The 23,417-nt window shown below is 41.0% G+C and overlaps 1 protein-coding gene across 1 annotated transcript; it reads right to left on the bottom strand.

Annotated features, from left to right (window-relative positions):
* Nucleotides 1–18,969: 18,969 nt before the first annotated feature.
* On the bottom strand, nucleotides 18,970–23,375 carry LOC106597314 (lectin). Its single transcript, XM_014188521.2, has 6 exons — nucleotides 23,272–23,375; nucleotides 23,062–23,162; nucleotides 21,538–21,665; nucleotides 20,916–21,065; nucleotides 19,716–19,824; nucleotides 18,970–19,471 (listed from the first exon to the last, which is right to left on the bottom strand). The coding sequence occupies exons 2-6, from the start codon at nucleotides 23,132–23,134 to the stop codon at nucleotides 19,326–19,328; spliced, it is 606 nt and encodes a 201-aa protein (XP_014043996.2). The 5' UTR covers nucleotides 23,135–23,162; nucleotides 23,272–23,375; the 3' UTR covers nucleotides 18,970–19,325.
* Nucleotides 23,376–23,417: the final 42 nt, after the last annotated feature.

Below are 23,417 nucleotides of genomic sequence, written 5' to 3'. Positions count from 1 at the left end.
GCATGAGTGAGGTGCGTGTGTGAGGTGTGTGTGTGAGTGAGTTCTGAAGTATCCATTTAATATGACAGACTGGAGAAGGGCCAAAAGATTTTTCAGTATAGCTTGTTTTTAAAAAGGCCATAATTGGGATATGTTTGATTCAAATAGTCTGTCACGCCCTGACCATAGAGAGCCTTTTTATTCTCTATTTTGGTTAGGTCGGGGTGTGACTAGGGAGGGTGTTTCTATCTAGGTGTTTTATTTCTATGTTGGCCTGGTATGGTTCCCAATCAGAGGCAGCTGTTTATCGTTGTCTCTGATTGGGGATCATATTTAGGCAGCCATTTCCCCACTGCGTTTTGTGGGATCTTGTTTTGAGTTAGTGCATGTAGCACCGCTGATGTTACGGTTAGTTGTTTGTTTCCTTTTGTAAGTTTCACTAAATAAAATTATGTGGAACTCAGAGCACGCTGCGCCTTGGTCCGTCTCTCCACACAACCGTGACATAGTCAGTGAAGGAATGAACTGAAATCTGATTTATAAATCTGGTATTTCCAAGGATAATTTTATCAAATGTTAAAAAAAAGTGTTGCGTTTACATTTCAACATGTCCTGAATTGACCACCCTGGAGAGCACGACTTCTGTCCTAAGTGTGGTCTTCTTCTTAGCCACAGAAATATACTAGATGTTCCAGAGAGTACTGTCAAGACTGCATGTGGTATTCTGTAGAAGCCTCTATTAGCTTTGTGGGGAACAAAGGCCATGTGATAATGCCATACAACATAGACCATAGAGCCCAGGTCAAATACCAGAGTCAATTGAGTCACCACTCACCATTCCTAAATTCTCTCCAGTATGAGTGAGTGGATTGGATGGTTTTTCTGCCATGTCACACATACCAGACAAGCTAATGTGCGCACAAGTTGGTGTCAAAAGAAGAGACTGGCCCATTTTGAAATTAGGTGAAGTGCGTTTGATCACAGTGATAAAAACAGACAGGTGTAAAACTCCAAAAGTTGGAAATGTCCTGTTGTGTGCCGTGCGGTGACGGAATAGATCAAGTCATATCATCTGGATTAAATGGGGATTTCGAGCACTGGTTAGAGGGATGAGATATTTGCTGATTGAATTTTTTTTTTTTTAAGGTGACCGTATTCCCGATGTCCTTTTGTATGTTTGTCCATGTTTATTGAAAGGACAGTAATATGGCAGATAAGGAGACAGACAGGGAGAGGCTCAGCGAAGTCGAGGCTCGAACTCCGTCGCCAGGGGTTACGTGATCCAGGGTTGGGAGCTCTAAACGCTATATCAGAATATGGCACGTTTTATTATTATTTATTGATTTTTGTTTTTTTTTAAAGAGGATTTTAACATAGACACTTTGAATCTATTATTCACCAAAAGGTGGATACATCAACGCAACTGTCTCGTGTCAGAATACATGTTGAAGAGTCATCTGTAGACAGGACTGTAAAATCTTGAAATAATTCTATTAGATGATATGGTGGTGATAGTGTGTCATGTAAAATCTAACCAAGAGTGTTATTGCTAGAAGATAAGAACAGAAAACTGTTACAATGTGATCATATAAGGTGTTTTTGTGCTATATGTGTGATGTGATATTGCAACATCCTTACTAAAGTAAAATAGTTTAATTAATTTTATAAACAATTCACTACATGTTGTGTTTTTACTTGCTTGAGATTGTACAGATTCTGGCATATCACAGTGAGAAATGTTGAAGTGTTTTTAGGAGAGGGTCGTGGCTTTGTTTCAACAGTTCCGGCAAAACACTTGCAAGAAAGAAGCTTTCGGCCTTAGGTAGGGCTTTTTGCAGCATTTTTTAATATCTGATTATGTGATGCACATTGACCTCTGCACTTGTCCAAACCACAAAGTCACAGTGTTAGACATTGCATACAAACATGTGAAGTTGAACTTGGTGGTAATATTGATGATTCTTCTTTAGGTGCAGTGATTCCTCCAAACAGAACTGTGTGTCATCACGGCACCCTGTAAGGCAGTATTTGTATGGGTACTTAACTTTATGGGTTCCTCTATCCACAACAGGAACAGTTTACCATTCCATCTGGGGATGCCCCGAGATCAGATTGACCGGAGAGCTTCACACTGAAATTGTGATGTATTTTGCAAATTTCTTCTGTGTAGCTCTTTCTGGCTGTGTCCTCCATGTCTTTTCCCCCAAAGTACAGCAGGGACATGATGCAACTCACTGTCATTGTAATGCATTGTCTTTTTTTACCAAGTTGATTTTATCTGTGTTTTCGCCTGCCTCGCACACACGATGGAAGGCGGTGCTTGTTATTCGTCCGATTCGGTGTGTGTGCCAGGCCTGGCATTTGGACTGCTCCTTGGACATAAGCTCAATGGTTTCACACTGATTACACGTCAGTTTCTGTTTCAATCCTCTGGAAAAGCCTCTTCTCCTGTACTTCATGTGGTGAGAGGTCCCTTAGATTGGCGACATAGAGAGCCGTGAGTGGCTCTGACAGGTCCTCTGTGTTGGTCTCCCCTGACGCTGTGTCAATGTCACTGTGCTAGTGAGTACAGGTGCTTTTGGCGCAAGGGATTTCAGCTATGCCACATTTTTATCTAATCTTGTTTTTTTGTTGTCGTAGGCAATGCAGAAAGTAAATAAGCTTTTAGCTTCAAATGTGTACATTGAAATCAAACGTATTCTTCATAACATCAGCTGTTGTGTTTTTCGTCTGCTCCCGAGTGGTTACAAAGATACAACTTCTTCACTGAATGTAGCTACTGCCATCTAAACGTGCTGGCATCCACTTATCGTGCCAATGTTTGCACACGATGGAAAGGGTCTACCTGGATGTTCTCATGACCTGTAATAGATGACCGATAAGTTAGAAATATCACGAAAAAATATTTTTGGGCGGCCAATTGCAAACAATTGGCAGAATTTAACATGCTGTGTCTTAGATCTCATGTTGTTACCGTGTCAAACGAGTTTGATATCAGACACCTGCATCTACTCCCGGCCCCAATAAAATATCAACCTATCGGCATGATTGAAATTCTCAAGGCTGGTAATTCATCTGATATACTTATTTTATGAATATAGGATTATATTTCATACAGACATTAAATTGTTAAGTAACTGTCCAGTGTTTCCACATCATCGCGTTGATGTAAAATAAGTGAATTTTCCCTTTTAAAACTCTTATTGGATGGGACTAGTATTACTTTATACAACGGGTGGGTCTAATCCTGAATGCTGATTGGTTTAAAACCGCATTCCAGCCGGGGTCTATTTCACAAATCACCACCAGCTAAATCTATGACGTTGAAATGCCTATTTACTCTGTTCCATCTCACTGCGTAATCCTCTGTCTCGTCATCCCAGCAAAGGAAATGTAAACTTGATCTCCACTATAAAAAGCATCTAGATATTATTTACATTTACATTTAAGTCATTTAGCAGATTATTATTTTATTTATATTATTATTATCTCCCATTTCTTTTTTTTAGAATAGCATTTGGTTTTTAAACAGCAGAGATTTGTTTGAACCGTGCTGTTTGTCTCTCCGACCTTTTTCCAATATTGTTTCAATATTGAATTGCGATCTCCACCGTCCCATATAAAGTGAATGTATCCGAACGACACTGGCAGCGCATTGAGCTGGTTGTCATAGCAACACACAAAACTTTATTTTATTTCTTTCTGTTGACTGGATAAATCGATACTTTGTTGCGAAAAATAAAATGGTTGAGGGGAACATTTTATTTTCATCTTTTCGGCTGCATGACTATGGATGAATGTGAAAAAGAGATGGCAATAATACCCAGCCATGCAGATTTGAAGGATACTGCATTGAATGACCTAGAGCAGGTATTCCCAAACTTCGAAGAGGCACAAATATGATGAGAACTACATTGATTTGGTGGTTCACTTATATTGGGAGTAGTGCCTTTCGTCAGCCACAGTGTGTTATATGTGTAAAAGTACTGTAATGAAACAGGCAGGGAACAGGTCTCGAACCCTCGACCTTCTAGCCCGAAGTACATCGCGCAGAGTCGATATCCATTATTATAAACCCAGGGTCGTTACAGTACTATCTCACAACTCGATGAAACCTTCACTCTTGACATTTAGAAACATGCCAATTTGAAAAATAAGCCACGGGAGTTTTTCTGAGCGAGAATTAAGACGACTTTCGAGTAGTAATGTATAAAAGCAACAGATACCATTAATAACAAGGGCTAGAAGTGTCTTATATGGTGAGCTACCAACTGGCTGGGATTTTTCCTGCTGCCGCAGATATGGCTGGGACAATACTGGGGGGGAAAGGCCCAAAAAACTATACAGACAATGACTCCATCAAATAACACTGTTTCGCGACGCATCAGTGACATGGCAGGAGATGTTTTGAACCAATTACTGCTTCACATACAAGCCAGTGAATTCTATGTGTTACAGCTTGTTGAGTCAACAGACGTGGCGGGCCTGGCACAGCTCCTAGAATATGTCAGTTACGTTTATAGGGGGTCAATTAAGGAAGACAACTTCTGCAAACCACTGGAAACCAGGTCAACAGGAGAGGATATTTTTAAAGTACTGGACAGCTTTGTGACATCAAATGGACTTTGGTGGTCAAGATGTGTTGGTATCTGTACTGATGGTGCAAAAGCCATGGCAGGGAGACATAGTGGACCACGTACCTATGTGAGAGTGGATTTTCGGCCCTCACTAGCATGAACACTAAATACAGGCACAGACTATGTGGAAAATTATTTAAGATAACTCTGCAATGTTCGGGTGTATTGGAGAGAGCCGATCTGCATCCTTTCAAACACACCATTCTCATTAACCTGTCGTGAGTTAAAGAACAAATAAGGTTTTATATGTAAGATGGTTAAATAAAGAGCTAAATTATTGACTATTATTATTTGTGCCCTGGTCCTATAAGAGCTCTTTGTCACTTCCTTCGAGAGGGGTTGTGATAAAAACTCACAGTTATTCTTATGTTTAAAAAAATGTATTGTATATTGTGTGTGTGGCAGGCTTACAATGATGGCAAAAAACAACATTTGAGAGTGCGCTGACCCTGGTGCTAGAGGGGGTACAGCTGGAGGTTGAATGTTTGAAAGAGTACGTGACTATAAAAAGTTTGGGAACCACTGACCGAGAGAAAAGCCAAGGACGGAAAAAACACAGTGAAAAATACAGTGTGCGTGGCTACGAGGACTGGCTAGCAGAGAAGAAAAAAGTTGTTGACTTCAAAACTGTCACAAAGAAAGAGTTTAACATCTTCTCCGACAGTTTTATGGAAAGGTACAAAATGGGAATGGGGAGCAGTACAGCATAAGTAGTTACCTGGCACTCCGGAGTGGGCTCAACCGGTTTCTAAATGACCCAACCATCGGTCGCAGCTGGTGCCTTATGAAGGAATCTGAATTTACCACCTCGAATCATGTATTTCTGGGCAACATCAAACAGCTCAGAAGGCAAGGAAATATATCACAAACAACCACCCTCCCATCACCAATAAGGACATGGCCCAACTCCAAAACCTCCAGGCTCTGAATTCCGGTACACCAAGGGGTCTGGTCCAAAAAGTGTGGTTCGACCTCCAGTTACATCTGGGTCGAAGAGGAAAAGAGGGGAACAGACAATTAAAGTCCAACTCATTCCTCGTAAAAACAGACAAGAACGGTCTAAGGTATGTTGTTCATAGCCTGTTTGTGTGATTTCTAAGTTGCACTCGTAATTAGGCTACTGAAAAACAATATAACAATGCATTCTCTCTCTCAGATACGCCACTCTCGCATACACTACCGGTTAAAAGTTTTAGAACACCTACTCATTTAAGGGTTTTTCTTTATTTTTACTATTTTCTACATTGTAGAATAATAGTGAAGACATCAAAACTATGAAATAACACATATGGAATCATGTAGTAACCAAAAAAGTGTTAAACTACAAACTGCCCCCTGTAAAAAAATTGTTTTTCAATATCATACATTGTTTTTATAGTTATGACAGAAGCCCGGAGGCTATTCTAGGCTTGAAAATATTTCAACTTGTCTAGGGATAGCCTAATATTGGATTTCAGTTAGAAGAAAGTCTAAATGTAATTGATAACGTACAGCGCCTTCAGAAAGTATTCACACCCCTTGACTTTTGCCTCATTTTGTTGTGTTTCAGCCTGAATTGTATTAAATTGAGATTTTGTGTCACTGGCTTACACACAATACCCCATAATGTCTAAGTGGAATTATGTTTCTAGAATGTTTAACAAATTAATAAAAAATAAGTATTCAACCCTTTGTTATGGCAAGCCTAAATAAGTTTGGGAATATACATTTACTTAACAAGTGACATAAGTTGCATGGTGAAGTTATTAATTACACTTTGGATGGTGTATCAATACACCCAGTCACTACGATGATACAGGCGTTCTTCCTAACTCAGTTGCCGGAGAGGAAGGAAACCGCTCAGGGATTTCACCATGAGGCCAATGCTGACTTTAAAACAGTTACAGAGTTTAATGTTTGTGACAGGAGAAATCTGAGGATGGATCAACAACATTGTAGTTACTCCACAATACTAACCTAATGACAGAGTGAAAAGAAGGAAGCCTGTGCAGAATACAAATATTCCAAAACATGCATCCTGTTTGCAACAAGGCACTAAAGAAGACCATGTACTCTTATAATCTCCACCTGGCACAGCCAGAAGAGGACTGGCCACCCCTCAGAGCCTGGATCCTCTCTAGGTTTCTTCCTAGGTTCCTGACTTTCTATGGAGTTTTTCCTAGCCACCGTGCTTCTACATCTGCATTGCTTGCTGTTTGGAGTTTTAGGCCGGGTTTTAGTGTAGCACTTTTGTGACATCTGCTGATGTAAAAAGGGCTTTATAGATTTGATTCATTGATTGATTAACGTAAAACTGCAAAAAAACGTGGCAAAGAAATTAACTTTATGTCCTGAATATAAAGCGTTATGTTTGGGGCAAATCCAACACATCGCTGAATACCACTCTTCATATTTTCAAGCATGGTGGTGGCTGCATTATATTATGGGTATGCTTGTCCCCTGCAAGGACTTGGGAGTTTTTTTGGGATAAAAAGAAACAGAATAGAGCTAAGCACAGGCAAATCCTTGAGTAAACCCTGGTTCAGTCTGCTTTCCATCAGACACAGGTAGAAAAATTCCCTTTCAGCAGGACAATAACCTAAAACAGAAGGCCAAATATATACTGGAGTTGCTTACCAAGACAACATTGAGTGGCCTAGTTACAGTTTTGACTTAAATCATCTTGAAAGTCTATGGCAAGACATGAAAATGGCACTCTAGCAATGATCAACAACCAACTTGACAGAGTTTGAAGAATTAGAAAAATAATATTGTGCAAATATTGTACAATCCAGGTGTGCAAAGCTCTTAGAGACTTATCCAGAAAGACTCACAGATGTAATCGCTGCCAAAGGTGATTCTAACATGTATTGACTCAGGGGTGTGAATACTTATGTAATATAGATATTTCTGTATTTAATTTTCAATACATTTGCAATTTTTGACTACTTTATTTATAAGAATCTTTAAAGGTGTCAATAATTTTTACCCCTACCATTTTTGAGAAGAAAAAAATATTACTTAAACAAAATCTTTTTCTCCGAGTAATTATATTAGTATAAAATAATTTAAGCATACAATAGAGCTTATTATTGCTCATCTTTATCAAGGGTGTCAATCATTTTGGATAGCCGACTAGGTGAAAAATACGGCATTGTGCCCTTGAGCAAGGCACTTAACGCGACCATTTAAAAAAATAAAAACGTTTTTGTTGCAACAACACAAATTATTGCAGTTTTACCATCTCACCACCAGGGGGTGCTGCAGCACCCCCAGTACCCCTACTTCCCGCAGCTTTTTTATTTATTTTTTATTTCACCTTTATATACCCAGGTAGGCTAGTTGAGAACAAGTTCTCATTTACAACTGCGACCTGGCCAAGATAAAGCAAAGCAGTGTGACAAAAACAACAACACAGAGTTACACATGGAATAAACAAATGTACAGTCAATAACACAATAGAAAAAGTATATATACAGTGTGTGCAAATGGCATAAAGAGGTAAGGAAATAAATAGGCCATAGTAGCGAAGTAATTACAAGTTAGCAAATGAACACTGGAGTGATAGATGTGCAGATGATGATGTGCAAGTAGAAATACTGGTGTGCAAAAAGTAAATAAAAACAATATGGGGATGAGGTAGGTAGTTGGATGGGATATTTACAGATGGGCTGTATAAAGCTGCAGCGATTGGTAAGCTGCTCAGATAGCTGATGCTTAATAGCTGATAGCTTTGGTGGAGCATATCTAAAGATTGAGGATAAAAACATTAAAAAAGCACTGTGGGGAAGAGCATTACCCTCTAAAAGGGGTGTGCCAACGTTGCCATACTCATATTCGTAATAGTATCCGTAAATTGACATGATACTCGTGATCATAAAAATGTTTTAATATGCCTAAATAAATGTTGGCAAAATATCTCCCTGCATGTTCTTACTGCAAATAAAAAAAAATGCAGATTAGGTGCAGAGGGCGTATTGTCAACTTGCAGTGGACAGCCAAGTTTGTTGTCGCTCAGTCAGAATGCGCATCAGCATTTCATATTTTTTTCCCTACCCTTGCCCCCTTGTTAGGTATTATACACATTGATAGCTGGATAGCAAATGTCCTCGCCATGTGATTTATCATAATAGAGGGCAGCAACTATCTAAATTATCAGACCGAAAACATGCTAGGAAAACTGATTGGGTGAAATACAGTTTCACTCTCACTCTGTCCAATCAGAGCAGCAGGATAAACGTACAGCCCACCCTTCTCTTTACAGCCAGCCAATTGAGTTATTTAGACCATGTAGTACCTTGCACATGACTGACTGTCATGAGAAAGATAATAATTGATGATAATAATTTAAAAAAAAATCAGATCATAAGGTGTATCCAGAAAATTGCCCATATCCGTTACGATACTTGTTTTGTCCGACTACTTAGCATATTCCTACCCTCCAAGCAGTCAATGGACAAGATAATAACGCAATCCATGATGTTGTATTGTTTACTTGGCTACCATCTCCAAACTCTAACTTTTTAGCATTTGTGGCAGGCACTAATCCAATGCAAGTCAATAGCCTGGATATTAGCATTGTTCATGTCCAAATCATCAAAGTGTCTAAAACGGATTGTGTCACTCCATGACGTTACTTTAAGATGACGTGGACCTGAAGCTCGAAAAATACTAATATTGGACATTGACATGCATTGTATTTTTTGCCACAAATGCTAAAACGTTAGCATTTAGAGACAGTGGCCAGGTAAACAAAACCAAAGCATGGATTGCTGTCTTACCTTGTTGATAGACTGTTTACAGGGTAAGGAAACCAATATTACATTTTGTAATTTGGGTGAACTATCCCTTTAAGACAGAGTTGATTTGGGATATTTACTCACTTATGGCAATTTGAGTGAAATCTGATGACTTTGAATCAATGTGGGAAAACCGATTGGGTTAGCAAACAGTCATCAATGTAAAGGAATTAGCCTTTTTTCACCCAATGTTTAACCTAAATCCAATGACATGTTTCAAAATTGTTGTTTATTTCACTTTGAATTCACATTAGTTGACTCAATCAATCAAAACTAGACGTTCAACTGACATCTGTGCCCAGTGGTGAGGAACACTACTGTATGTCTACCTTTAACTGAGACATCAGGGGTATTTGGGATAAAACCTGAGAGAAGTCAGAATTTACCTCAGCTGACGTATAGTTCAACCTCTGGTTGAAGTGCTTAACACAGTAGGACCCCAGATTGTACCAAGTAACATGGCCAGGGCATTGCTCAAATACAACAACTTTGCTTGGGTCAACTGTTGCATTATCTAAAAGAGGGAGAACAAGAGAGATAGGAGAGAGAAAGCAAGTGAGACAAGCAGAAAGAGCTATCCAAATAATATAATATGTTTTTTTTGGGGGGGGGGATCTTTGCATGGCACCTGGTAACCCTAGGCCTAGCTCATTTATAGACACTAACTACTTTAAGTTTCAAAGTTTATTCGCCACGTTCACATGACAGGTGTAAAACAGTACAGTGAAATTTTTACCTTGAGAGCTTTTCCCAACAATTCAGTAATAATAATAATAATAATAGAAAATAGAATACAAAATACAAGCAAGAATAAAAACCACACAAGAACTACGAGGAGAGTTAAAGAACACAAGAATGCAAGTTTATACAGGTCAGTGTCAGAACCTTATTCAATGTGCAGGGGTACTGGAGTGGTTGAGGTGGGTTTATACATAACAAGTGACTGGTAGTAGGATATACATGTTAACACGGGTGAAAAGTGACTGCCCACAGGGCACAGACGTCAATTCAATGTCTATTTCATGTTGTTCATGGAAATGACTTGGAAACAACGTTGATTCAACCTGTGTGTGCCCAGTGGGTGGTTTCAGGAAAATACAGTACATTTGGAAGGTATTCAGACCCTTTCCCATTTTCCACATTTTGTTACGTTAGACTTATTCTAAAATTGATTAAATAAATACAAATTCTCATCAATCCACACACAATACCCCATAATGGCAAAGCAAAAACATGTTTTTTGAAATGTTTGCAAATGTATAAAAAAAACTGAAATACCTTATTTGAAATAAGTATTCAGGCCCTTTGCTATGAGACTCGAAATTTAGCTCAGGTGCATCCTGTTTCTATTAATCATCCTTGAGATGTTTCTACAACTTGATTGGAGTCCACCTGTGGTAAATTCAATTGATTGGACATGATTTGGAAAGGCACACATCTGTCTTTTTAAGGTCCCACAGTTGACAGTGCATGTCCGACAAAAACCAAGCCATGAGGTTGAAGGAATTGTCTGTAGAGCTCCGAGACAGGATTCTGTCGAGGCACAGATCTGGGGAAGGGTACCAAAAAATTTCTGCAGCATTGAAGGTCCCCACGAACACTGTGGTCTCCATCAATCTTAAATGGAAGGACTTTGGAACGTCCAAGACTCTTCCTAGAGCTGGCCGCCTGGCCAAACTGAGAAATTAGGGGAGAAGGGTCTTTGTCAGGGAGGTGACCAAGAACCCGATGGTCACTCTGACAGAGCTCCAGAGTTCCTCTGTGGAGACGGCTGTCCTTCTGGAAAGTTCTTCCATCTCTGCAGCACCCCACCAATCAGGCTTTTTGTGGTAGAGTGGCCAGACGGAAGCCACTCCTCAGTAAAAGGCACATGATAGCCAGCTTGGAGTTTGCCAAAAGGCACCTAAAGGACTCAGACCAAGAGAAACAAGGTTTTCTGGACTGATGAAACCACATCTGGAGGAAACCTGGCACCATCCCTACGGTGAAGCATGGCGGTGGCAGCATCATGCTGTGTGGATGTTTTTCATTATCAGGGACTGGGAGACTAGTCAGGATCGAAAAGATGAACGGAACGAAGTACAGAGACATCCTTGATAAAAACCTACTCCAGAGCGCTCAGGACGTCAGACTGGGGTGAAGGATCACCTTCCAACAGGACAACGACCCTAAGCACACAGCGAAGACAACGCAGGAGTGGCTTCGGGACAAGTCTCTCAATGTCCTTGTGTGGCCCAGCCAGAGCCCGGACTTGAACCGGATCGAACATCTCTGGAGAGACCTGTAAATAGATGTGCAGCGACACTCCCCATCCAACCTGACAGAGCTTGAGAGGATCTGCAGAGAAGAATGGGAGAAACTCCCCAAATACAGGTGTGCCAAGCATCACACCCAAGAAGACTGCTTCAACAAAGTACTGAGTAAAGGGTCTGAATACTTATGTAAATGTGATATTTCAGTTTGACATTTTTTATACATTTGCTAAACATTCAGAAAATCTGTTTTTGTTTTGTCCTTATGGGGTATTGTGTATTGATTGACGGCGATTTTATTTTATTTAATCAATTTTAGAATAAGGCTGTAACAAAACAAAATGTGGAAAAAGTCAAGGGGTCTGAATACTTTCCGAATGCACTGTATACACTGAGTATACAAAACATTAAGAACACCTGCTCTTTTCATGACATAGACTGACCAGGTGAATCCAGGTGAAAGCTATGATCCCTTATCGATGTCACTTGTTAAATATACTTACATTTGTATAGATGAAGGAAGGGAGACAGGCTAAAGAAGGATTTTTAAGCCTTGAGACAATTGAGTCATGGATTGTGTATATGTGCCATTCAGAGGGTGAATGGACAAGACAAAATATTTAGGTGCCTTTGAACGAGGTATGGTAGTTGGTGGCAGGCGCACTGGTTTGAGTGTGTGAAGAAAAGTAACACTGCTTGGTTTTTCATGCTCAACAGTTTCCCGTGTGTATCAAGAATGGTCCACCACCCAAAGGACATCCAGCCAACTTGACACAACTGTGGGAAGCATTGGAGTCAACATTTCCCTTGCAAGCATCCCTGTGGAATGCTTTCAAAACCAATATTAGGAAGGTGTTCCTAATGTTTTATACGCTCAGTGTATGTACTGGCTTCATGACAACCTTGCAACCACATGAATGTTCACTTTTCTGTTGACTTCCACGGTTCTATGAAGTCTAGACAACGGCTTGCTGATTGCCCATTGGACCAGGTGTGAATGTTCTAGAAGCCTAAACCCACCCAACCAGTTTCCATCCATTGTCGATGGCCCAATAGCAGGCAATTATGTATGCTCAGTTGAGAGCCTGTGAGAAGGTCTGTAAGAGGCACAATCATGTATTCCCTTTTACATAAAAGTGTATGTTAACAGGAAGGGATAAACCAATATCACGATATGCCTTGCTCATATTGATACATCAAGCAATATCGATATCATGGATTTTGGTGCCCACCACTAGTTCTTATGATTATTAACACCTGTGAAGGGTCAGTTAGTGCATAACCACCGAGCCAGATGCGAGGGTTTGGTCGGCTGCTCCACTGAGTGAATTCATCCAGGGCATTGTTTTCCTCAGCATTGTGGGTTGATACCAGATGAGCACCAGTCTTCACAGATTTGCAGTGATTCTGTGTGATGTAGACACAACATTAGGAACACCTGCTCTTTCCATGACATAGACTGACCAGGTGAATCCAGGTGAAAGCTATGATCCCTTATCGATGTCACTTGTTAAATATACTTACATTTGTATAGATGAAGGAAGGGAGACAGGCTAAAGAAGGATTTTTAAGCCTTGAGACAATTGAGACATGGATTGTGTATGTGTGCCATTCAGAGGGTGAATGGACAAGACAACAGATATAAGGGCCTTTGAACGGGGTATGGTAGTAGGTGCCAGGCACAACGGTTTGTGTCAAGAACTACAACTCTGCTGGGTTTTTCACACTCAACAGTTTTCCGTGTGTATCAAGGATGGTCCACCAAGGACATCCAGCCTACTTGACACAACTGTGGGAAGCATTGGAGTCAACATGGGCCAGCATTCCTGTGGAAAGTTTTCGACACCTTGTAGAGTCGATGCCTTGACGAATTGAGGCTGTTCTGGGGGACAAATGGGGGGGGGGCATTGAGTGCAACTCAATATTAGGAAATTGTTCCTGTTTGGTATACTCAGTGTAAATACTTATGGTAATATACTGATGGTAATATATACATGCAAACAGGAGTAATAGTGACCAGTAGCAGGATAAATAGATACATTCTAATGGTAATGGCAATCAATAATCAGTGGACAGCAGCGTAATGGAGTAATGCATCGAATCAATAGTCGTTCTGTTACGTGAGTATTCATTTACCATTTGGGTGTGTTTGTCTCCCCCTGCTGGTTGTTTTAGATATGCCCAGTTAATGTTACCTTGACCTCTGTCATGTGACCTGGCTCATCAGGAAGTTATGTTGTTTTAATGGAGAGCTCCTCACATTTATTTTCTGGAACTACTTGATGTAATCCTCAATCTGCCATTTCCTTTTAAAGAAGGAACAATAATCATTTCAGCAGCAGTGTTGGTAAGAGAGGGTAGAGATATGTGGATGGGCATAGAATCAGTATGTATAGTATGTGGGAGAGGGAGAGCAGTAGTTGTTAGCCATTTAACAGTCTTATGGCCAGGGGATAGAAGCTGTTTAGGAGTCTGTTGGTCTGAGCCTTGATGCACCGGTACCGCCTGCCGGACAGGAGCATGGAGAACAGTCCATGTCTCGGGTGGCTGGAGATGGGCCTTTCTCAGACACCGCCTGGCAAGTATGTCTGGATGGCAGGGAGCTTGCCCCCTGTGATGCGCTGGGCCGTCCATACCACTCTCTGCCAAAGGCCTTCCGGCGGCGGGCGGTGCAGTTGCCATACCATACAGTGATACAACCAGTTAGGTGCAGCTGTAAAAGTTATTGAGGATCTGAGAGGCCATGCCAAATTGTTTCAGCCTCCTGAGGGAAAAGAGGCATTGCCGTGCCTTCTTCACGACTGTTCTGGTGTGAGAGGACCATGTTAAGTCCTCAGTGATGTGGATACCGAGGAACTTTCAGCTCTTGACCCTCTCCAACCCTCTGGTGTCCTGGAACTACACTGCCAGTTCTCTGACCTTCTTCCTGTAGGCTGTCTCATTGCCGTTGGTGACCAGGCCTACCATTGTTGTGTTGTCAGCAAACTTGATGGAGTTGGCGTCATGCGTGGCCACCAATGTTCCCTCAAATTTTTTCCGGCACTGAGCAAATTTCAGCTCTGCTGAGCACAAAATTGAATATTCAGTAACTTCCAGTGCACGTTTACTGTGAACACTGAGGCTGTATCTGCTTTAAGTTACAGCCAAGTAGGTTACTGTAGCTATTTGATCATAACTGTAATGTATACGCAGGGAGTCAGGAAACAAGTGCAGAAGGTGAGTTTAATAATAATAAACATGAATAATATACAAAACAGGAGAAGCGTACTGAATGTAACCAAAACCAATACTGCCTGATGAGTAATGCTACAGTGGGCTAGATAAAGGGTAAGTAATCAGGGTAGTGATGAAGTCCAGGTGAGACTAATGATGGGGCACAGGTGTGCATAATGATCGGTTACCAGGACCGGTGGTTAGTAAACCGGCGACATCAAGCGCCAAAGCGGGAGTAGACGTGACGATACCCCCCCCATTGACGCCCAGCTCCAGCTGAAGATTGACGACCCCCACAAAGCCGACCCCCACAACATCCAAGAGGGATCTGACGGCATAGGCGGGGCTTCCCTCGATGTCCAGGGGAGGCCTCCGGAGGGGTGTCGTGGGGATGGCATCAGCCAGGGGTCCAGGAACCACCGGCCTGAGGAGGGAAACATGAAAAAAGGGTAAGATCCGGTAGTTGGTGGGGAGCTGTAATCTATATGTCACCTTGTTGACCCTCTGGAGGACCTTGAACGGCCCCATAAACCGGGGGCTCAGCTTCATACAGGACAGGCGGAGTGGGAGGTTCCTGGTGGAGAGCCAGACGCGATCACCAGGATGGAACACGGGAGCCTCACTACGGTGGCGATCCACCTGCTCCTTCTGGCGGCGGACGATGCGCTGGAGCCTCACTTGGGCATCGTTCCAAACATTTTCTGCGTGCCTGAACCACTCGTCAACCGCAGGAGCTTCGGTCTGGCTCGGGGTCTATTTAGCCATGGCTGGCTGATAACCCAGAACACACTGGAAGGGAGTCAGCCCGGTGGAGGAGTGACGCAATGAATTCTGGGCGTACTCCGCCCAGGGAAGGAATCGTGCCCGCTCCCCCTGCCTCTCCTAGCAGTGACTCTTCAGGAACCTCCCCAGCTCCTGGTTCATCCTCTCCACCTGCCCGTCAGACTGAGGCCGGTACCCGGAAGTGAGGCTGACCGTGACCCCCAGCTTCTCCATGAAGGCTTTCCATACCCGTGATGTGAATTGGGCACCACGGTCAGAGACGATGTCCTCCGGAAGGCCATAGTTCCGGAAGACCTGCTGGAACAGTACCTCAGCGACCTGGAGAGTGGTAGGGAGACCACAGAGAGGGATAAAACAACAGGATTTAGACAATCTGTCCACAACAACCATAATAGTGGTGAAACCATCAGATGGAGGGAGATCAGTACCCCAGTTGTTGACATTAACCTGTTTAACCACTTGTCCTTCAGACAAGGAGGTGACTGAAAATTGTGTTGTTGTTTGATACAAGAAACCACTTTACAAAATAGAATGCATTATTACAGAGAGTCAGACAAATTATGCTACACTCTGTCTATTGGCTACTTAACTTATTCAAGCCTGTCTCAAAATACAACACTGCCCCTTTAAGACATAAAAATGCTCTTTACTTGACTTGCTTTTCAAAGATGAAAAGAAATGTAAACGTTTTGTGCTCTTGTAGGAAGCAATCCCTCCCCTATTGCTGACTACAAATGATCTATAACTTGGCTAATAACTCACTAACTGGCAAAGGATATGAACAAAATGTGCACATGTGGCTACATGCAGCTCTCACTGTGATCTCTAAACAAGCACATCTACTCACGACCACAGCTGTAAACACAGTCCAGATCAAAGTAAATGGCACAAATCCATATATGGCAATGGTCTATTTGCATATAGGCCTACTGCAGCTCTGATTGGTTATGCCTCACCAGTCTGTGTAGAGTACGGGCTGAGTCGTGCGTGTCAATCATATCTGTTCTACATGTTGCACTTCTATCTGAACATTCTGAAACGTTATGTCCTCCGATTTCAGCCCCTTCATAATATACTGTAATCATTATCTTCATCCTCCTGGTCGGCTACTCCTCCCACACATTACACCAATAGACATTAGGGTGTATTGGTATTTGTCCCCATCAGCCTGCTAAATATTGGTATGATGCCAGGTCCAAAAAATGTCAGGCAAAGATTATTGGTGAATGAAGATATTTGTAGCAATGCATGATGTCTCAAATTAAAATAACTGAAGCAATATCAACATCATTCATTATGACAATAGATTCACAAAGAGCAAGAAATCGATGTACAGAAGTCTCAAGTACACTGTGTTTAGCCTTTTTAAACACAGTCCTTTTTGTAAAATCTTGACTGTGATGGAAATCTTGAACTGACAAAGGCTTTGTCTTTGAACCATGGGCTTTCTCTAACATTTTGTAGAGTTTTGGTGTGGTTGTGATGTCTGAGACTAAGCTATAAGGTGAAAGGTATCTGACAGTGCAGAGGTACTGGTGAGGCTATGGGAGAACAGACAGACAGAGACCAAGCATGAGGACAGAAGCAGTTGGGGGGCCATGACAACTCTTCTGGATTTTATCATGATGATCAATTTGAATAGTGAACACAAGCAGCTGTTATAGTGTCTTTAGTTTAGCTGCGTTTTAGCCTTCAAAAGTGGTTCAGACCCACGTTTTAGGAGATAAGGCTAGATAAGGCAGTTGCCTAAACCTGATTGCACTGCATTCCCCAGCACCTACATTTTAAAGCCAACCTCACTCTCACCTTGATTTCAATTGCACAGTCAAAAATTACTCTTGTACCATTAGTGGAAGAGCAAGTTGTGTTTCAGCTGCGGTTTGTGGCTGAACTAACCTCATGAACATGTTTTAGGACAAATAAACCATCATTTATCAAGGAATGTAAAACTCATTCTCTACACATTATCTTACTACAATTTATTTCACATTGACATAATAATAATAATAATATAATGTGCCATTTAGCAGACACTTTTATCCAAAGCGTCTTACAGTCATGCGTGAATACATTTTACATGTGGGTGGTCCCAGGAATCAAACCCACTACCCTGGTGTTACAAGCACCCTGCTCTACCAACTGAGCAATTTTGAAAGTCGTACACCCTTATAATACTAGGCTGTGCCATGCAGGGCAATTTTGTAGACAGATGTCCTAAATGATCAACTCTAAATTGAACAGGGTAATATATTAACTCTCACCATCGAAAACAAGACTAGGTTAGCCTAGGCTACAGTGGAAGTCCAATATTTCTTTAGCATTTCCATGTAAAACAAGGCTATTCATTAGAAATCATTCAATTATGGAAACATCTTCATTTACAATCATTTCTGTAGCCTAATTTCACCAATCGAGCTCCATAAAATAGAAACCTGGAAGGCAAATAATACAAATGTTTTCATGTAACTACAATCTCATCTTTATTTAGGCTACATTAATCCTTGCAATTCCACATGAGAAACCCTCGTGTTTATAAGGAATCACAGCATTTGTACAATTTGACAGTTTACCTGTAATGAGGGCGAAGTCTGCAATTCTAATAACAAGATAAACATATTTTGGCCATATGTAAAGAAGCACGCCACATTGGTTCATGTGTCTAAAACCGCACCGGCCCCCTTCCCATTATTTATCAGAGGTTGCTGATTGGACAGACACTTGACTTGTTAACAGTTTTGCAGCAATTCAGCTGAACTCATTCTTGTTTGGACAGAGCAATCACGTTTAACCTAATGCACAGCTGCGCTCTAAACCAACGATGTGACTGATTTGAGTATAATCTTTCTAAAGCAGAGCTAAGCTAACGACGCTACAATAGCGTCTACTTGTTTTTAAAATAAGTGGCCTTGCGTGAAAATGTATTGAAGTCCAATCACTCATGCTCTCTGTTTGGGTGCACTACTCCAACAGGGCAATGAATGGGAAGGTATGGGATTTCATTCTAAATCTATGGGTTCAACCTATTGTCCATCTCTAACCTGTCAAGGCTGCTTCAGCCCCTCACTCTGATGCAGCATCCTTTAATCTTATAGTGGATGTTAACTAAAGTATCATCTATTCGTGGCATGTTGTCCCAACCAGCACATATCCATTTAGGGAATTGAATTGGGTTCATCTCATTTGAAGTGCATTACTTACTGTCTGTCTACATAGTAAGTGAATAGTTGTGGTAAATGTATAGGCCTACAGCTGCATGAGGAATCACAAGAGGGAATTGTGGAGACACTTGTTGAATCGCCAGTTTAGAAAAGAGAGGGAGGTCATGGATAAGATGGATGAAAATATTCATTTTTATTTGCTAACCAAGCAATGCGTAATGTCTCATCTTCCAAACAACTGAAGCAATATCAACACCATTCATCCAGAAAATAGATTGGGTTACATTGTTTTCTGACAAAATATAGTATTCTCAAATGCAATGTGTTTAGAATATTCAAATACAACCAGTATCAGAAATTCATACTTTGGGTGGATTGAAACTGACTGTGATGTGGAAATCTTTAATCCAACAAAAGCTTTGTCTTTGAGCCATGGGTTTTCTCTAACGTTTTACAGGGTCCTGGTGTCGTTGTGATGTCTGAGACTAAAGCTATATAAGGCAAAGCATATCTGACAGGTATATACTACTCATCTGTCATCGGATTCAACTGAGACACCTCAGGCTCCAATCTATCGGTATCTTCCACTCTTGGGCAGCCTCCGTCAGGTTTAAAGGCACACACAAAGAAGTTCTTCTGGCTACATGGTTTATCATTCCATTTGCCGGTTTCTGAGAAGATGAATAGAGATGGAGACGTTAAATGAAAGAAATGTATAGTATTCTTAGAATATGTCATGATATGTCAGAAACAAAAATAAAATGAAACATTTTCTTGCCTCCCACCCCCACAACACCTTTTGGAATAAAAAAAAAGGTCCCAGAATATTCTAGAAGAAGTGCCAGTACTCAAGCAGTAGAAATGTAAAGGTTTCACCAGCACAATTCCAACCACAGCCAGTTATCCCTTGCTTACCGAACAAGTTCATCTCCATGCAACGTCCATCACCGGATGGTTGCTTGGGTTCCTGAATCCAGGCAGAGAAATCCATATTAGACCCATCGGTCCAGAGGAAGTTGCTAGCCTGTGAGAGAGAGAGAGCAGGACATATAACTGACCAAAACATAGGGGCAAGCAAGGGGGTATAACTGGTGTTGCCCACCTGCTTTTGCTAATGATGGCCAATTTGAACAGTGAACACTACTTGTTTTGAGATTCATTTTAGTCAGTTCATATTAGTGATGGGCACCGATATCAAAAAGTTGATGTCAATACAGTTGCATTTTTTCCCCAAACAATATTGATATACAATGAGTGTAAACAACATTAGGAACACCTGCTCTTCCCATGACATAGACTGACCAGGTGAATCCAGGTTAAAGCTATGATCCCTTATCGATGTCACTTGTTAAATATACTTACATTTGTATAGATGAAGGAAGGGAGACAGGCTAAAGAAGGATTTTTAAGCCTTGAGACAATTGAGTCATGGATTGTGTATATGTGCCATTCAGAGGGTGAATGGACAAGACAAAATATTTAGGTGCCTTTGAACGAGGTATGGTAGTAGGTGGCAGGCGCACTGGTTTGAGTGTGTGAATAAAAGTAACACTGCTTGGTTTTTCATGCTCAACAGTTTCCCGTGTGTATCAAGAATGGTCCACCACCCAAAGGACATCCAGCCAACTTGACACAACTGTGGGAAGCATTGGAGTCAACATTTCCCTTGCCAGCATCCCTGTGGAATGCTTTCAAAACCAATATTAGGAAGGTGTTCCTAATGTTTATACACTCAGTGTATGTACTGGCTTTATGACAACCTTGCAACCACATGAATGTTCACTTTTCTGTTGACTTCCACGGTTCTATGAAGTCTAGACAACGGCTTGCTGATTGCCCATTGGACCAGGTGTGAATGTTCTAGAAGCCTAAACCCACCCAACCAGTTTCCATCCATTGTCGATGGCCCAATAGCAGGCAATTATGTATGCTCAGTTGAGAGCCTGTGAGAAGGTCTGTGAGAGGCACAATCATGTATTCCCTTTTACATAAAAGTGTATGTTAACAGGAAGGGATAAACCAATATCACGATATGCCTTGCTCATATTGATACATCAAGCAATATCGATATCATGGATTTTGGTGCCCACCACTAGTTCTTATGATTATTAACACCTGTGAAGGGTCAGTTAGTGCATAACCACCGAGCCAGATGCGAGGGTTTGGTCGGCTGCTCCACTGAGTGAATTCATCCAGGGCATTGTTTTCCTCAGCATTGTGGGTTGATACCAGATGAGCACCAGTCTTCACAGATTTGCAGTGATTCTGTGTGATGTAGACATTAAGGAAACAGAGAAAACATATTTAGAGTTGGATTAATATTGATGATGCTTTGAGAGTTACTTATGGAGGTAAAATCACACAGCAGATATAGACCCAGTGGGCACAAACTTGTTAAATCAAATCAAAGTTGTTACCATGTCGTTTCAATCAAAAAATCTATGTTTTTCCTTCTGATGACATTGAATCAATGTGGAAAACTGGTTGGATTAGGAAAAAGTCATTAGCGTACAGTACAGGAATTTAGGATTTTTTTTCACCCAAAGTTTAACCTAAATCCAATGACATGGTTCAAATTGTTGTTTATTTCACTTTGAATTCACGATACTTGACAACTCAATCCATCAAAACTAGATGTGACATCTGTGCCCAGTGGTGAGGTACACTACTGTATGTCTACCTTTAACTGAGACATCATGGATACGTGGGATAAAACCTGAGAGAAGTCTGAATTTACCTCAGCTGACGTATAGTCCAACATCTGGTTGAAGTGCTTAATACAGTAGGACCCCAGTTTGTACCAAGCAGCATGACCAGTGCATTGCTCAATGACATAATTCTCTAGTAGTTTAACTGTTGAATTATCTAAAAGAGGGAGAACAAGAGAGATAGGAGAGAGAAAACAAGTGATACAAACAGACAGAGCTAATAATATAGCAAGTAAAACAGAGGTAAGGCTGTAGGGGAGAGTGGGGTACGTTGTGCCAACGGGTTAGTTGAGCAACCCCTTGTTTCTAGGAAACCATACACGACATTAATTAAATGAATGTGACCAAACATTTAGGAAGTGGTCATCATTTCATGAAGGAAGAAACATGGAGAAAGTGTTGCTAGTTCCAAAAAACGGAATTCCACAAAGTCAAATAAATGTATTGTGTTATAGATTTCATGGTGCTTGTATCTAAAACAAAATAGGTTGTTTTAAGACTCTTTCATATATCAGTTGGGGTCTCTATAAGCAACAAAATGAGGTCCTAAACCTAGCATGAAAGTGCATCCCTGTAGCTGCATGAGCTAATACAGTCAAAATGGTTGCTTTGGGGTAAATTGTGTCATTTGGCCAGGGACAAGTTAAGCCAATAGCTCAACACACCCCATACAAATGCTAATTACATTTACTCAGTTTTATACATAATATGCATAGTATTTTTTCCATTTGTCATGCATATGAACTCAAGGTAGTGTCTGCTCTGTAGCAATAAAAATGCACGATCATGCCCCGTGTATACAAATGCAAAACAAGCAGGGGTCTAGCCTCCCTTGAGGTTCTTGAAAGAGCAGCCAAGGAAGTGAGAGAAGGGAAAAAGTCCATTCAAGCAGCAGTTAGGGAGGAAAAATTGACAGAGTGACACTGAAGAGGAACATTGACAAACAAGAAAACAAACATGTTCCTGTGAGAAAGAGAGGCTTTGATAGAGTCTGATAGAGTCATGACATGGAGTCTGATCTTATTAAACATATCAAGAATCCGGCAGACATTTTCATGGGTTTAGTAGACTCAAATGTAGAGAACTTGCCTATGAATTGGCACAACATCCCCGTTCAAGACAACTGGCGGCTCAACTTACCCATTCTCTATTACCCCATACCCTGAGACCTCTTTTTTTGGACAAGCTATGTTTTCAAAACTGTTATGTTTACATGAATTCTGATTATTTCCAGGGATACACAACATCTTGAGATATATGTAGATATATTTGTTAGAAAGAATACTATGATGTAGTGATGCTGAATGTAAAAAATGACTCAACATACCCCCTACCACTTCTGAGTAGTTTACATTAGAAATATGTTACTCTGTGACTTAAGTCAATTCCTTATAAACAGACTATCTTAACTGGAAATGTTTAACCAACCTCTTTCATAATTTGGTTATTTTACCCCTAAAGACAATTAAAACTGAAAACAACACCACTTCCAAACTCAAAGTATACAGTAGCCACTCTGGGTTTGACATGATCATGATAGCATTGATGCTCACCTGCAAAGGTATGGGGGCAGGGGTGGGCAGAGGCCCCGAGGAACATCATCGCCAGAACGAGTAGGACCTTCATCTTGTCTTCTGTCTGTCTGTCTCTCTATCTGTTTGTTTGTATTGATTAACACAGGTAAAAGAGCATAAGTTAGCTAAAGGAGAAAAATAAAAGATTGATGCAAAAAATGGATACAAGAAGTAAAACAATTGTCTTACCAAAGTGTGAACTCTTTCTTTTCTATTCTTTTGACTTTCTAATTCTTTCACTCACCGCTCTCTGCTTTTATAGTGTATCTGTCTCATACCCCTCCTCTATCTCCTCTTCACCTCTGCATGCTTCCTTGTTTGTCTCTATCCTTATA

Source organism: Salmo salar, chromosome ssa03 (assembly GCF_905237065.1).
Source record: "Salmo salar chromosome ssa03, Ssal_v3.1, whole genome shotgun sequence".
Classification (NCBI taxonomy): domain Eukaryota; kingdom Metazoa; phylum Chordata; class Actinopteri; order Salmoniformes; family Salmonidae; genus Salmo; species Salmo salar.
The sequence above is the reverse complement of the archived record's forward strand: the minus strand, read 5'-3'. Positions and strand labels throughout refer to the sequence as shown.